Source organism: Vitis vinifera, chromosome 16 (genome assembly GCF_030704535.1).
Source record: "Vitis vinifera cultivar Pinot Noir 40024 chromosome 16, ASM3070453v1".
In the NCBI taxonomy this organism is placed as follows: Eukaryota; Viridiplantae; Streptophyta; class Magnoliopsida; order Vitales; family Vitaceae; genus Vitis; species Vitis vinifera.
This window is the reverse complement of record NC_081820.1, coordinates 24,685,103-24,699,259: the sequence shown is the minus strand read 5'-3', so window position 1 is coordinate 24,699,259 and position 14,157 is coordinate 24,685,103. Positions and strand designations below refer to the sequence as shown.

The 14,157-nt window shown below is 33.0% G+C and overlaps 2 protein-coding genes across 3 annotated transcripts; one reads left to right on the top strand and one right to left on the bottom strand.

Annotated features, from left to right (window-relative positions):
- Positions 1-5,808: 5,808 nt before the first annotated feature.
- Positions 5,809-8,405, bottom strand: LOC100854640 (rust resistance kinase Lr10-like). 2 transcript variants are annotated; one of them, XM_010664263.3, is made up of 4 exons: positions 7,921-8,333; positions 7,592-7,842; positions 7,173-7,202; positions 5,809-7,051 (listed from the first exon to the last, which is right to left on the bottom strand). In XM_010664263.3, exons 1-4 carry the CDS (start codon positions 8,262-8,264, stop codon positions 5,937-5,939), a joined length of 1,740 nt encoding a protein of 579 aa, XP_010662565.1. In that variant the 5' UTR covers positions 8,265-8,333; the 3' UTR covers positions 5,809-5,936. The 2 variants fall into 2 exon arrangements, with proteins under 2 accessions (XP_010662565.1, XP_010662564.1); XM_010664262.3 differs by having other exon boundaries at positions 7,592-8,405.
- Positions 8,406-8,736: 331 nt separating this feature from the next.
- On the top strand, positions 8,737-12,242 carry LOC100854673 (LEAF RUST 10 DISEASE-RESISTANCE LOCUS RECEPTOR-LIKE PROTEIN KINASE-like 2.3). Its single transcript, XM_010664264.3, has 6 exons — positions 8,737-9,682; positions 9,867-9,911; positions 10,007-10,042; positions 10,216-10,275; positions 10,377-10,400; positions 10,887-12,242. The coding sequence occupies exons 1-6, from the start codon at positions 8,827-8,829 to the stop codon at positions 12,011-12,013; spliced, it is 2,148 nt and encodes a 715-aa protein (XP_010662566.1). The 5' UTR covers positions 8,737-8,826; the 3' UTR covers positions 12,014-12,242.
- Positions 12,243-14,157: the final 1,915 nt, after the last annotated feature.

The window sequence follows — 14,157 nt, the reverse complement described above, 5'->3', positions numbered from 1 at the left end:
TTCCATATTGACACCTTTCTACAAAGTTGCTCTTTATAATTCTTTTGAAAGCCTACTAAATCGGTTCAATCTATTTAATAGCACCAAAATATCAAAACAAAACCCTATAATATGCTTCTTCCAACAATTTAACAATTTGCATCAATCATCATCTATGAAAGGGATTTTACTTATTTATTTTGCTAAAATGAGAAAGAATGGAATTCAAGTTCAAGAGTCCTCATTTTAATTACTTAGGAAATTCATGTTTTAATCCAATATTTACTAACAATGTCTAAAACATGTATTTAGATAATAAAAAGTTACATAGACACATAATTAAGACAATTATTTTCAATAATTCTAATACTTCACCTATTAAATAGGATAACAACTTGCAAGGACCTCCTTTCTTTCACAAGCAAGTGGGTATGTCTTGTAATTAAATAGCTCACCATGCTTGGATAGCTACAAAACATTCTATATGGAAAAATCAAACATTATGGGCAAGTTGATGTACCCGGTCATCCCCATACTTCAATATTGACAAAGATAGTCAATGCTATAGAAAAATCAAACACTGTGGGCAAGTTGATGTCCTTTTTTACCATTCATTTTCTTATTAAGAAATGAGGTACTTTTAGATAGTTACTAATTTCCATATTCTTAAGAGAAAATTCATAACAAAAATTGATGATATGATTCATGAAGAAATAAACAAAATCAAAATCAGATTCTAGAGAGCCTTACAATAGTCAATAAAGGCATACTTTTATCAAATTAGAAAAATGCAGGGGATACCAAGTTAGGTTTCACTAGAAATGTACTAGCAAATTCAACAAAGGCAAAATAACAATCTAAACTCACAAAAGGAGAATTATTTGAAAGTTTGAAGGTGAGTGCATAGAGAAAGATATTCAACTACAAAGAAAAAAGGATCTCTCATGGTTCCAAGTTGTAGTCCTCTACGATAAAATGATGCATGAATCAATTTCTTTCCTCATTGGTCCCATAAGGACTTGTCAAGTTTGAGAGGCTGAGTGTCAAATTCTATTCATTATCATAACTAGAATCTAAAAAAGATGATAAAATTTGTAATGCAATGGCTAAGAAATTTTGCTACTCCACTTGCTTTGCATAGGTATAAAGTCTATCCACAGATGTCCAAGCATAAATATGACTTGAAGTAGAGATGGAAAAATGATGCCAATAGAAATGATTGGTACATAATATTCCATGGAGAAAGGTGTATAGATAAGATATAACCTATTAAACTAAATTGGAGGTTTTCAGAATTCATAAAAATAAATTATATTATATACTTATACCAAATATGAGTTTTTTTTTCTTTGTTATTTTTTTTCCCTCCTTTGGAAATTTCAGATTTGATCTTAATACATTTATGGATTTGCTTTTGAGATCAACTTTAGTTATGTCAGTTCTCTCAAGAAAAAAAAAACTTTCATCATGCCTTGAAGTGAAATATCCATCCTCAATCCCCATTAAATAACATATAAATGTCATATGTGGATACTGTAAAAACCTACTAAATTGGTTTAATCTATTTAGTAGCACAAAAATATCAAATAAAAACCCTATAATATGCATCTTCCAACAATTTAACAATTTGCAGCAATTATAATCTATAAAAGGGATTTTATATCTTTATTTTGCTAAATTGAGAAAGAATGGAATTCAAGTTCAAGAGTAGTCATTTTAACTACTTAGGAAATTCATGTTTTAATCCAATATTTACTAACAATGTCTAAAACATGTATTTAATATAATAAAAAGTTACATAGACGCATAATTAAGACAATTATTTTCAATAATTCTAATACTTCACCTATTAAATAGGATAAAAACTTGCAAGGACCTCCTTTCTTTCACAAGCATGTGGGTATGTCTTGTAATTAAATAGCTCACCATGCTTGGATAGCTACAAAACATTCTATATGGAAAAATCAAACATTATGGGCAAGTTGATGTACCTAGTCACCCCCATACTTCAATACTGACTAAGATAGTCAATGCTATAGAAAAATCAAACACTGTGCGCAAGTTGATGTCCTTTTTTACCATTCATTTTCTTATTAAGAAATGAGGTACTTTTAGAGAGTTACTAATTTCCATATTCTTAAGAGAAAATTCATAACAAAAATTGATGATATGATTCATGAAGAAATAAACAAAATCAAAATCAGATTCTAGAGAGCCTTACAATAGTCAATAAAGGCATACTTTTATCAAATTAGAAAAATGCAGGGGATACCAAGTTAGGTTTCACTAGAAATGTACTAGCAAATTCCACAAAGGTAAAATAACGATCTAAACTCACAAAAGGAGAATTATTTGAAAGTTTGAAGGTGAGTGCATAGAGAAATATATACAACTACAAAGAAAAAATGATCTCTCATGGTTCCAAGTTGTAGTCCCCTACGATAAAATGATGAATGAATCAATTTCTTTCCTCATTAGTCCCACAGGGACTTGTCAAGTTTGAGAGGCTTAGTGTCAAATGCTATTCATTGTCATAACTAGAATCCAAAAAATATGATAAGATTCATAATTCAATGGCTAAGAAATTTTGCTACTCCACTTGCTTTGCATTGGTATAAGGTTTATCCATAGATGTTCAGGCATAAATATGACTCGAAGTAGAGATGGAAACATGATGCCAATAGAATTGATTGGTACCTAATATTCCATGGAGAAAGGTGTATAGATAAGATACAACCTATTAAACTAGATTGGAGGTTTAGAAATTCATAAAAATCAATTATATTATATGCTTATACCAAATAAGAGGTTTTTTTTCTTTGTTATTTTTTTCCTTCCTTTTGAAATTTCAGATTTGATCTTAATACATTTATGGATTTGCTTTTGAGATCAACTTTAGTTGTGTCAGTTCTATGAAGAAAAAAAAAAACTTTCATCATGCCTTGAAGTGAAATTTCCATCCTCAATCCCCATTAAATAACATATAATTGTCTTAAGTGGAGAGTGTAAAGGCCTACTAAATTGGATCAATCTATTTAGTATCACAAAAATATCAAAGCAAAACCCAATAATATGCCTCTTCCAACAATTTAACAATTTGCAGCAATTATCATGCATAAAAGGGATTTTATTTATTTATTTTTCTAAAATGAGAAAAAATGGAATTCAAGTTCAAGAGTAGTCATTTTAATTACTTAGGAAATTCATGTTTTAATCCAATATTTAGTAACAATGTCTAAAGCATGTATTTAATATAATAAAAAGTTACATAGACGCATAATTAAGACAATTATTTTCAATAATTCTAATACTTCACCTATTAAATAGGATAACAACTTTGAAGGACCTCATTTCTTTCACAAGCATGTGGGTATGTCTTGTAATTAAATAGCTCACCATGCTTGGCTAGCTACAAAACATTCTATATGGAAAAATCGAACATTATGGGCAAGTTGATGTACCCAGTCACCCCCATACTTCAATACTGACTAAGATAGTCAATGCTATAAACACTGTGGGCAAGTTGATGTCTTTTTTTACCATTAATTTACTTATTAAGAAAAGAGGTACTTTTAGAGAGTTACTAATTTCCTTATTCTTAAGAGAAAATTCATAACAAAAATTGATGATATGGTTCATGAAGAAATAAACAAAATCAAAATCAGATTTTGGAGAGCCTTACATTAGTCAATAAAGGCATACTTTTTTCGAATTAGAAAAATGCAAGGGATACAACCTTAGGTTTCACTAGAAATGTAGTAGCAAATTCCACAAAGGCAAAATAATGATCTAAACTCACAAAAGGAGAATTATTTGAAAGTTTGAAGGTGAGTGCATAGAGAAAGATATACAACTACAAAGAAAAAATGATCTCTCATGGTTCCAAGTTGTAGTCCCCTATGATAAAATGATGCATGAATCAATTTTTTTCCTCATTGGTCCCACAAGGACTTGTCAAGTTTGAGAGGCTGAGTGTAAAATGCTATTCATTGTCATAACTAGAATCCCAAAAAGATGATAAGATTCGTAATGCAATGGCTAAGAAATTTTGCTACTCCACTTACTTTGCATTGGTATAAGGTCTATCCACAGATGTCCAGGCAAAAATATTACTTGAAGTAGAGATGGAAACATGAAGCCAATAGAATTGATTGATACCTAATATTCCATGGAGAAAGGTGTATAGATAAGATACAACCTATTAAACTAGATTGGAGGTTTAGAAATTCATAAAAATCAATTATATTATATGCTTATACGAAATATGAGTTTTTTTTTCTTTGTTATTTTTTCTCCCCTTTTGAAATTTCAGATTTGAGCTTAAATTCATAAAAATTAGTTATATTATGAACTAGCTTGGTGGCTTTAATGTCAATCAAGCAAGACAAAACTAAAAAATCAATTAATTTATCCTCTTCTTGAAATTCATTTCCTATGTCTTCATACAAATTCATAATTGAGAGGTTCATGGGTACTTCCTTTTATTTCATCCAGCTGATTGGATATTTCAAAAGGCAAAGGAATCAAGTCCCTCCAAGTGCAAGGATAAATCTCCACTTAGTGCTAAGAAAATGAACTCGACGAGTACCCCTATATACAATGGGCCACACAAATTGAAAATAGACCCCATATACAATGGACCACACAAAGAATGAATCATAGTGGGACAATGGTCACACATATACAATGGACGATATAGTCATACGAACCACACAAATTGAAAATAGACCCTATATATAATGGACCACACAAAGAATGAAACATAGTGAGAAATTGGTCACATACATACAATGGACTATATGGTCCACGACCATTAGTGAGAAATAGTCGATTATAAAAATTCATAGACTTCTTGAAATGATGATTCTTGTGGGGATGATTTAAAAATTTTAAAGTTTTTTAAAAAATAAAAATAAAAATAAAAAGAAAATAGACACATAGCAATAGATAGGGTTCACATGATTCAACACTGTAGTTACATCCACCATCGAGTTAGGAAAATTTTTAATAACAAACCCTAACCCCCAAATAACTAATCTAAGTGGTTTCCGATAAGGAAAGACATACTTTCAACTAACACACTAAAGGTTTTTTTGCAAATATTTTTAAAATTAGTTTTTATTTTTTAAAACAAAAATAATTTTCCAACCTCAAAAATACATCTAACAAATTTTAGAATAAAAATATCATGAAAACAGAGTGATTGGTGTTTTTTTTATTGCATTTTGCATGGTAAATTACATTCACCAAGAACTAATAAAGAAAACCATTTTTTAGAATTTCAAATAGAATTTTATTCCTAAAAATGATATAAAATTGTTTTTATGAATTGTTCTCAAAAACTTATTTTTTAAAATTATTTTTGAAAATATTATCCACCATGCCTCAAATTTTTCTTGTGAGAACCTAACCTTGCAATTTCTCAGATCTAATTTTCAAGATGCAAAATAATATTGCGAGATCTCCGCAAGTAACAAGGCAACAAATCACATAAGAACAAGTCTGAAAATCTCTCAATGTTTCATTTTATTCTTTCTATGATGCAAAGCTCTAGTTTCCAAGATGAAAACTTGTCCAAATAAAATTTTCCTTTTTTTCTTAACTCCTCCTAGCTACCTTAATAGTACTGAAGCTTCTCCTAATAAAGCAAGACATAATGATTAAGATTATTTGTTTGAGGCTAGTTTTTTAATAAGCTTCCTTATAGTTGCTTACGTAACCTCAAAGCCTACTCTCTTTCGAGATTAAGAGTCTTCCACATTTTTTATTTTTTGAAATCCATCTGTAAACTTCATTGGGAGATCTCAATTAGTGCAAGGAAAGAAGCAATTAATGAAGGTGGAGCCTCAAAAGCAGCCTATTTTATTAAACTGTAGCAATAAATAACGAGATTACATTAACACCATTTATTACAACATGATTATTACCCAAATTAAACACTCATAATAGACAACCTTTTATTCTATTTCTGATATGACTGTCAACTCTGGTTGGATAGATGTTTTGCGTCTTCTAACACTTGTCCTTGTTTGTCCCATAGAGGTAAAAGGATTAGGAGGCATAACTAAATTGCCTTCTTCTCCTTCCAACATTCCAACCACAATTTTCATGGAAGGACGATCTATTGGATACCATTGGATACACCAAAGCCCTATGATGCTTAGTTTCTTTGTTATTTTAATATCACTTTCGTCCTCAATTCGGATGTGTACCTCTTGCTCTTGATCCAAATGATTATAGAGCCATTCTGGGAAGTATGCTTGACTAATATTTTCTACTGTAGCATCAATATTCTTCCTTCCCCCTACCATTTCAATCAACAACATACCAAAACTATAAACATCTGACTTAGAAGACACATTCCCAAAATTTCTTGATAGCATTTCTGGTGCAATATAACCCATGGTCCCCCTTGCTGCTGTCATAGATACTGCACTTTGCTCCTTAGAGCATAATTTGGCTAAACCAAAATCAGAAATCTTCGGATTAAAGTTATGATCAAGCAAAATATTATGAGGTTTGATATCCAAATGAAGGATTCTTTGATCACAACCTTGGTGAAGATACTCAATACCTTTAGCTATGCCAATAGCAATATCTTGAAGCTTATGCCAACCTAGAGAATAATTATTGCCAAATGCTGAAAATATGAACTTGTCTAGTGACTCATTTGGTAAAAATTCATAAATCAAAGCTCGCTTATATCCATCTGCACAAAACCCGAGCAACCGAACCACGTTAACATGATGTATGGTACTCATTGTTCCTACTTCATTAATGAAATCTTCCCCGTTTCCTTTGAAATCATCAAGGATCTTTACTGCAACAAAAACTTCATTTGAGAGCTTTCCTTTATAAACAGTCCCATAACCTCCTTGACCTAGTTTGTCCTTGAAATTATTTGTGATCTTTTTAATATCAGCATAGGAGTACCTTGAGGGCTTGAGAGCTCTATAATCTTCCAAAAACTTTTGAATATTTATTCTATGCTCTCTTTTCAACTTATTAGAGCAATAGACAATAAATATTATAAAGATTCCAAAAGTGAAATGAAGGAAACCAAGGATTGCTTCTGCACATAGGGGAAAAAAAGTTTCTATAAGTAAATGAAACAAGAAAAAAAAAAAGAGAAACTAAGAATCATCATCATGATGTCACCCTCATTATTGAAAAGAATATGAATAGGAAATCACCTGTAAGCACCATTTTATCCATTGGAGCACCTGTAAAAGATAGTAAACTTATTAGCTTTTTGTATTCTTTTAATTAGTAAAATCAAAATAGATTACATGACGTTGTAACATGAGTATAATTATTTTTGGTGTATTTGGATTTCAACCTTGGCCTTTGCAGTCCTTTCTACAGGTTCGATTGTTTTAGCTAAGCCTAATTGTTGTAGCTAGCTTGTAATGAATAAATAATATTGCATGTTCAGATCCATTACTATAGTAGTTAATTTGGTTCACATCCATAAGGGTTCAATCCAATTTCATGATACAAACAGAACATACATAAGAAATACCATAGAAAATTTCATGTGCATATTAACATCATAGTAGGAGATAAGAAAGGGCTTGCAAGGTGAAAATGATGAAGAAGCGGGATTTGGTACCTTTTGCTGGTTTATCAATGCATTCGATTTCAGGTTCCGTGCTATTATTCTTCTTCCGTTGGCACTTGTTTCCTTTTGCTTCACACTTTCCGCACATAGGTTTTGACCAATTCATAAAAGTATCGTATTCCCCTCCATATATATAATTTTCTGGGAGTGTAGCATTGAAAATCTTCCAGCAAGAGGATAAGTTCACTTCAGCGAGAGACCGAGAGGACCAAGTGGCATAAACTGGGTTACTAGAGAGAAAACTGCAAGGGATGGATATAAGCCAAAATGACTCTGCTTTACTTTCTGAACAATTGAAGAAGGAGAAGTCGTATGCGTACTCATATGTGAAGGGAGAGGCAGATAAATTAAAGTTTAGAATCTGCCTTTGAAGGCAATCATCCGAGTGATGGACACCAATCTCCTGAGAAGCGTAATTTATTTCCTTCACCCAGAGCTTTCCTGAATAGGGCAGCTCTAGTATGGTCCGCTTCTCTTCTGAACATGATAACTCAAACTTCGGATATCCGCAGTGTTCTGGCTGGTGTTTTAGCCTGAACGGAAACCGGATGAGTGGACCATGGTGACTGCACCTTGACGCCTTGCACTCATCATCTTGGCTCCCTCCATTAATCTCTGCAAACAATCTCATAAACAAGAAGAAGAAGAATAAAGAGATGCCCATTTTTAAGCAACTGCTTATCTCTGTAGTTTTAATTTGCTCTGCTTCTCACCTGCTTTATATATATGTAATTAGATTTGAAAATTTTGTACAAAGGGAGAAGAACTTTGTTTGTTTGGGAAGCAGGTGCTTTTAGGGAATACAAAAAAGATGGAGGACTGCTACAATAAAAATTTAGTTTTATCTCATAATATAAAATTTACTTGAAAAAATAGTATAAAATTGGTCTATCAATGTTTACTTCTTTATCCTTTTCCCATTGTTGAGACCTAAAAATTATGTTATATTTAAAACATTAACAATTCCAATATAAACCGTAACAACTTCAAGCATCATTTTTAACAGAGTGATTCTAAATAATGGGAAGCTCACAGCTGGCTGGATGTGATAGGATGAAAGTGTGGTCCATGTTGAAAAATCAAATAGTTTGGGGAAGAATAATATGTTGAAGAAAGCTGCAATTAAAACGGAGTATTTCTCTCTGTGTGGAACTCACAACCCAAAAACAGAGCATCTCTCTCTCTTTCTCTCTCTCTCTCTCTCTCTCTCTCTCTCTAAGTTGATAATGTTAAGGGAGGCACAACTCGTGGGAGTAGGCCTCATGACAGTAGTCATCCATGCCTGCTTCCTTTCAGTTTGTGTTGCTAAGCATCACAAGTACCAGATATGCAGCCCCTCTTCCTGCGGAGATATGAGGAACATTTCCTACCCTTTTCGATTACAAGACGATCCCCCCAGCTGCGGTTACCCTGAGTATGAATTGATTTGTGAAAACGATCGTACTATGATAAACCTTCACGGTGGGAAATACTTAGTTACCCAGATCAACTACCAGAATTATACAATTCGGGTAGTGGATCCTGGGCGAAAGAAGGACAACTGTTGGATCTCCAGTCCTCTTAATTCCATTGGTGCATATTACTCTGATTATGAATATCCATATTATTTGCCTTATTATGAATCTCCATATCATTTGCCTTCTGAATGGAGTGCTGCTTATTTTCCGCCTTCTGAATCAATATTCTACACAATAGTTTTGATGAACTGTGATCAGTCAATCAGGGACGACAACTACATTCATATAATTCCATGCAACACTAGAGGCTCTTCCTCTTCCTCACCAACATACGCTTATGCAGTTGTCGGAGACTATGTGTCGGTGGGAGATATTCCGTATTCATGCACCATCGGCACATCTATTATTCAACCGTTGAAGTCACTTCCAGAGCCCAGCAATCTTTCGATGTCAGATTTGCAAAATTATATGCTTCTGGGGCTTCAGCTTTCATTTTTGCCTCTCTTCTGCCACCGCCAATGCGAAATGAAAGGGCAAGATTGCTATGATATAAATTTCACTGCGACTGCCTTTCAATGCAAGAAGCCATGGAATGAACATATTCCCAACACTTCAGAGAAAAATTGTGAGTATAAGATGCCCTCATACTTGATCTTTGGAGTTGGGGTTACAGTGCCTGCAATCAAGGAAACGCGATTTTATAGGAAATTAATTCCCTGAAAATCTGATTATGCTAACCATCTTATCTTCCTTGCGTGAGTCTTCAATATTTCAATCCCTAATTTCACTTGTTTGGTTTAATCTTGCAGGGCTTTGGAAGTTTATAACAATTAATTTATTGCTACCCTTCTTTAGTAAGGCTTCAACTAAAATTTTCTTTGAAATCAAATCTTTATTTTATTCATTTTTCCTATTTTTTTTACAAAATTTCCTAATTCATTGTTAACAGGGGGGTTACTTTCTCCCTACACCTTAAAATTTCAAGGTAAGGATGCTTCTTGCAATTATTATTTTCTCATGAGAATAAGACAAAAGATTTATTTAGAGTTATTTTATCTTAATTAATCTCTCCATTTCTTGCTTCTCAAAAAATTTAAAATTTAGGCAATCAAGGGCATTCTTCCTTGTGACTAACATGGCACAGATGGTTTAATATAGGACTTCAAGAAGAACTTGGTAATTGCAATCTTTACTATCCCTGCAACACCTTCATGATTGGTAAGGCTTTCTTCACTTACATGTCTCCTCTTCTAATGTTATTTATGTCTCTCACTTATACTGGTCCATATTTTTAATTTGTTACATCTCTTCCTTGCTAGGCGGCTGGATTCTGCGTATTATTGGTAAGCCTCCTAAATTCCAACTACTAATTTTTTGTAAAAACAATATTGTAAAGAGTTGATTGAAAATTCTTGAAATTCTTGCATTTGAAGGTTGTACAGTGAACTTCAAATTGATTTTGCTTTGTTTGACTGTACAAAGCAAAACCAATTTAGATGTAATTCAAAATTTTCTCCTGAATTTAAATGTAATTCAACTCCACTAACATATAAAGAAGTCAAAACAATGAAATTGAAATTAGGGTCTTCTTATCCAAGGCCCCAGTACTTCCATCAAATTCCTCCCCAAGCAACAGTACACTGTAAAGTGATTGTTAAAGTAGCTATTTTATATGGCTCTCTAACAACACAACAACCTAGTGTTTTACTTTATATGAAGGTAGAATAGTTTTTTCTACCATATGTATTTGTTGGATTTAACTTTGTTTTTGATATCTTGTTCCTTTTTCTTAAAATATTCATTTTTTTTTACATTTGATTTGTGTTTAGTCATAGGAAGGACTATGCTCGGGATGTTGTGTCTATTCGCCTATTTGATTTACAAGTTCCACCGGAGACATCTATCATTAGATGATAGCATTGAAGAATTCTTACGGAGTCAAAAAAATCTCCAACCCATCAAGTACTCGTATTCAGACATAAAGAAGATGACTCATAACTTTGCGAATAAATTAGGTCAAGGAGGTTTTGGCTCTGTATATAAAGGAAAACTTCGAAGTGGTCGCATTGTAGCTGTGAAAGTGCTGGTCATGTCAAAAGCTAATGGACAAGATTTCATCAATGAGGTTGCAACAATAGGAAGAATTCACCATGTTAATGTGGTGAGACTTGTAGGATTTTGTGTACAAGGATCAAAATGGGCACTTATATATGACTTCATGCCTAATGGTTCTCTTGATAAGTTTATTTTTCTTAAAGAAGAAAATAACACTTTTTTAAGCTGGGAAAGGTTGTATAAGGTTGCACTTGGAGTGGGGCGTGGGATTGAATACTTACATCAAGGTTGTGACATGCAAATTCTACATTTTGATATCAAGCCACACAATATTCTTCTTGATGAAGACTTTACACCAAAAGTTTCAGATTTTGGCCTTGCAAAATTGTATTCAACAGATGAAAGTATGGTGTCTCTCACTGCTGCACGAGGAACATTGGGATATATTGCTCCAGAATTGTTCTATAAAAATATTGGAGGTGTCTCATACAAAGCTGATGTTTATAGTTTTGGAATGTTGTTAATGGAGATGGTGGGGAGAAGAAAGAATGTGAATGCAAATGCAGCGCACTCGAGTCAAATATATTTTCCATCATGGATTTATGACAGATATGATCAAGGAGATAACATAGACTTGGGAGATGCCACTGAAGATGAAAAGAAGCTTGTTAGGAAAATGGTGATAGTTGCACTATGGTGTATACAGATGAAGCCCATAGACCGTCCTTCAATGAGCAAAGCTTTAGAGATGTTGGAAGGAGAGGTTGAGCTATTAGAAATGCCTCCGAAGCCTACTCTATACTCTGAGGAAATGTTAGTTGAGGATCATATGAGCAATCCAATAGAAGCACCAATTTCCTTGTGCAATTCCATGGGTACAATTACATTAGATGGAAGGTAGCATAGCATTTTTCCACTTGCATGCTATCTCCTATGATATCATATGTTTGTAATTTGGATTAAATGTATGGGTTATAACCCCTCTTGCAAGGTCCATATAATGTAATATTGTCTTGAGGCATTGGCATGGTACCCTAGCAAGGTACCCTAGCAACAAGCATATAAACATGTAATAATTATTACCTATGTTCTAAATGATTCAAATAGCACCAAACGGGAATATCAATTAATGTTTTAAGGCCTAGTTCCATAGTACTCAAATGATTATTGTTGTATTGCATAGCCTCACATGACTTAAATAACACCAAATATATATAATAGAAAACAAAGTAAACTAACTCTAAATAGAAAGAAAAGCAATAAGATTAATAAAGATAAAAGAAAGGACATAATATTTATGATGCACCATAAGAGTGTCTTATCTATGTCCTTGGGAAATAGCAATCAATTCATTAACTTTTAAATTAGAAAATTACAAAATTGGAAGAATATCGAACTAGGAGGCTCTTACTTGGCAAAGAGCTTTCTTTATACTAATATTGGCTAAAGCCACTAAGATAGCTAAAAGGACATGGGCTTATATATAAGCCTCCAAGCATTGACCAAACCAATTCATAATCCATGTGGGACAAGGAATCCCTAAACTAACGAATACTAATTACACCAAAAACCAACAAATCTCAACCTTGGAAAATTAATACTCCACTACCAACTCCCAAAATTCAAATATTCTCTAACAAATGAACTTCAAATGCATCTCTAGAAACCATATACCCAAAATTTTCAAACTAGTATGATATTAACCAAGCCCAAATAGTAAGAGGGAGCACTACAGGAATAATGCCTTATAGCAGCGGCTAGTGACCCTCACTAGAGGTCAGAAATAATGTGCCTGCAAATTATGGTTGCACACCAAGCTGACCGCTACATGGTGTAGCCATAGGTGGTGCAACAATTTCTTATAGTTGCAGTTGTGAAAGTGACCATAAACACAAGTTAAAGTAATAGTAGCAACCATAGTAAAGTGCAGCAAATGGTTCTTACAACTGCATCTTGTTTTTGGCCCCCGCTAAATGGCATATAGTTGCATTTTGGAGTTGGCCACAGCTATAAGTTATCATTATTCATTTTTTGTGACGCTCGTTTGTGAGGCTTCCCATTAAATCCTTCAAAACACTATAAAAATGGTGTGGATCAGAAACATTTTTCTTCTAAGAATTTGAGTAAGCATAATCTTTCTTTTGATATTACATGCAATTTCATGTTGCAATAGTAGCTTGACCTTATCCCAACCACCTCATAACTGAATGACAATTTTTTTCTGGATCTCTTTCAACACCAATAGCAAGTTTAGATTGGGTAAACAGAAAAAAAAGGGCTAACCCCTTCAAGATTGACACAAAAGCTTCGCGGTAATATTCCAAAATTTGGAGAAATACAAAACTCATAGGTCAACAAAAATCCTTCTCCTAAACATGATATCTATTATAAACCTTTTTTCCAGTAAAAAAATAATAGAATCATATAATGGATATATACAGATGGTGAATCCCAATTAGCATCTACAAAACAAACCTGTAGGAACACAACAGAGATTTTTTAGATCAATATATTGAGAAAATGACTTGACACTCAAAAAGAAAGGCTAAGAAGCTCTGAGATTTGATGTTTTGTTAACAGAGATCCATGAGGACATAGAACAACATATTTAAATAGTTATTTTTTCTATGAATAAGAAAAAAAATTACATGAGTAACACCACACCAATGCTTATTTGAATAAAGTGTCATTCATGGACAAAAACTAAAGAAACCAATTGGGACTAAGGGGCAAGGCCATGATATTATCAATTACGTTACACTAGGCAGGTTATAATTACCATTGAGAGTAGAATGATATATTCACTTCTCAGCAACTCCAATATCTGATAGTATCATATTACCCTACAGGCAGAATACAAACAACGAATGAAATGTGAGTTGCAACAATCAGGCAATCAAAATCACATTTTGAACAATATAGGAACCCAACATCCAAACAAAATAGTATCAACAAGAAACTACTATTCCTTTCATGATACAAGGAATTTTTGCCTCCATAAATTAATTACTTCATACGGAGTAAAATTTAAGGGTACAACAGACA

What these genes read in the sequence shown, in the direction of transcription:
- LOC100854673 (XM_010664264.3), top strand. Translation starts at nt 8,827, where the DNA reads ATGTTAAGGGAGGCACAACTCGTGGGAGTAGGCCTCATGACAGTAGTC. An exon ending in CAACACTTCAGAGAAAAATT is followed by an intron (nt 9,683 to 9,866) that starts GTGAGTATAAGA and finishes TTAATCTTGCAG; the next exon opens with GGCTTTGGAAGTTTATAACA. An exon ending in TTTATTGCTACCCTTCTTTA is followed by an intron (nt 9,912 to 10,006) that starts GTAAGGCTTCAA and finishes CATTGTTAACAG; the next exon opens with GGGGGTTACTTTCTCCCTAC.
- LOC100854640 (XM_010664262.3), bottom strand. Translation starts at nt 8,264, where the DNA reads ATGGGCATCTCTTTATTCTTCTTCTTCTTGTTTATGAGATTGTTTGCA. An exon ending in CATTGATAAACCAGCAAAAG is followed by an intron (nt 7,203 to 7,591) that starts GTACCAAATCCC and finishes TATCTTTTACAG; the next exon opens with GTGCTCCAATGGATAAAATG. An exon ending in GGATAAAATGGTGCTTACAG is followed by an intron (nt 7,052 to 7,172) that starts GTGATTTCCTAT and finishes CCCTATGTGCAG; the next exon opens with AAGCAATCCTTGGTTTCCTT.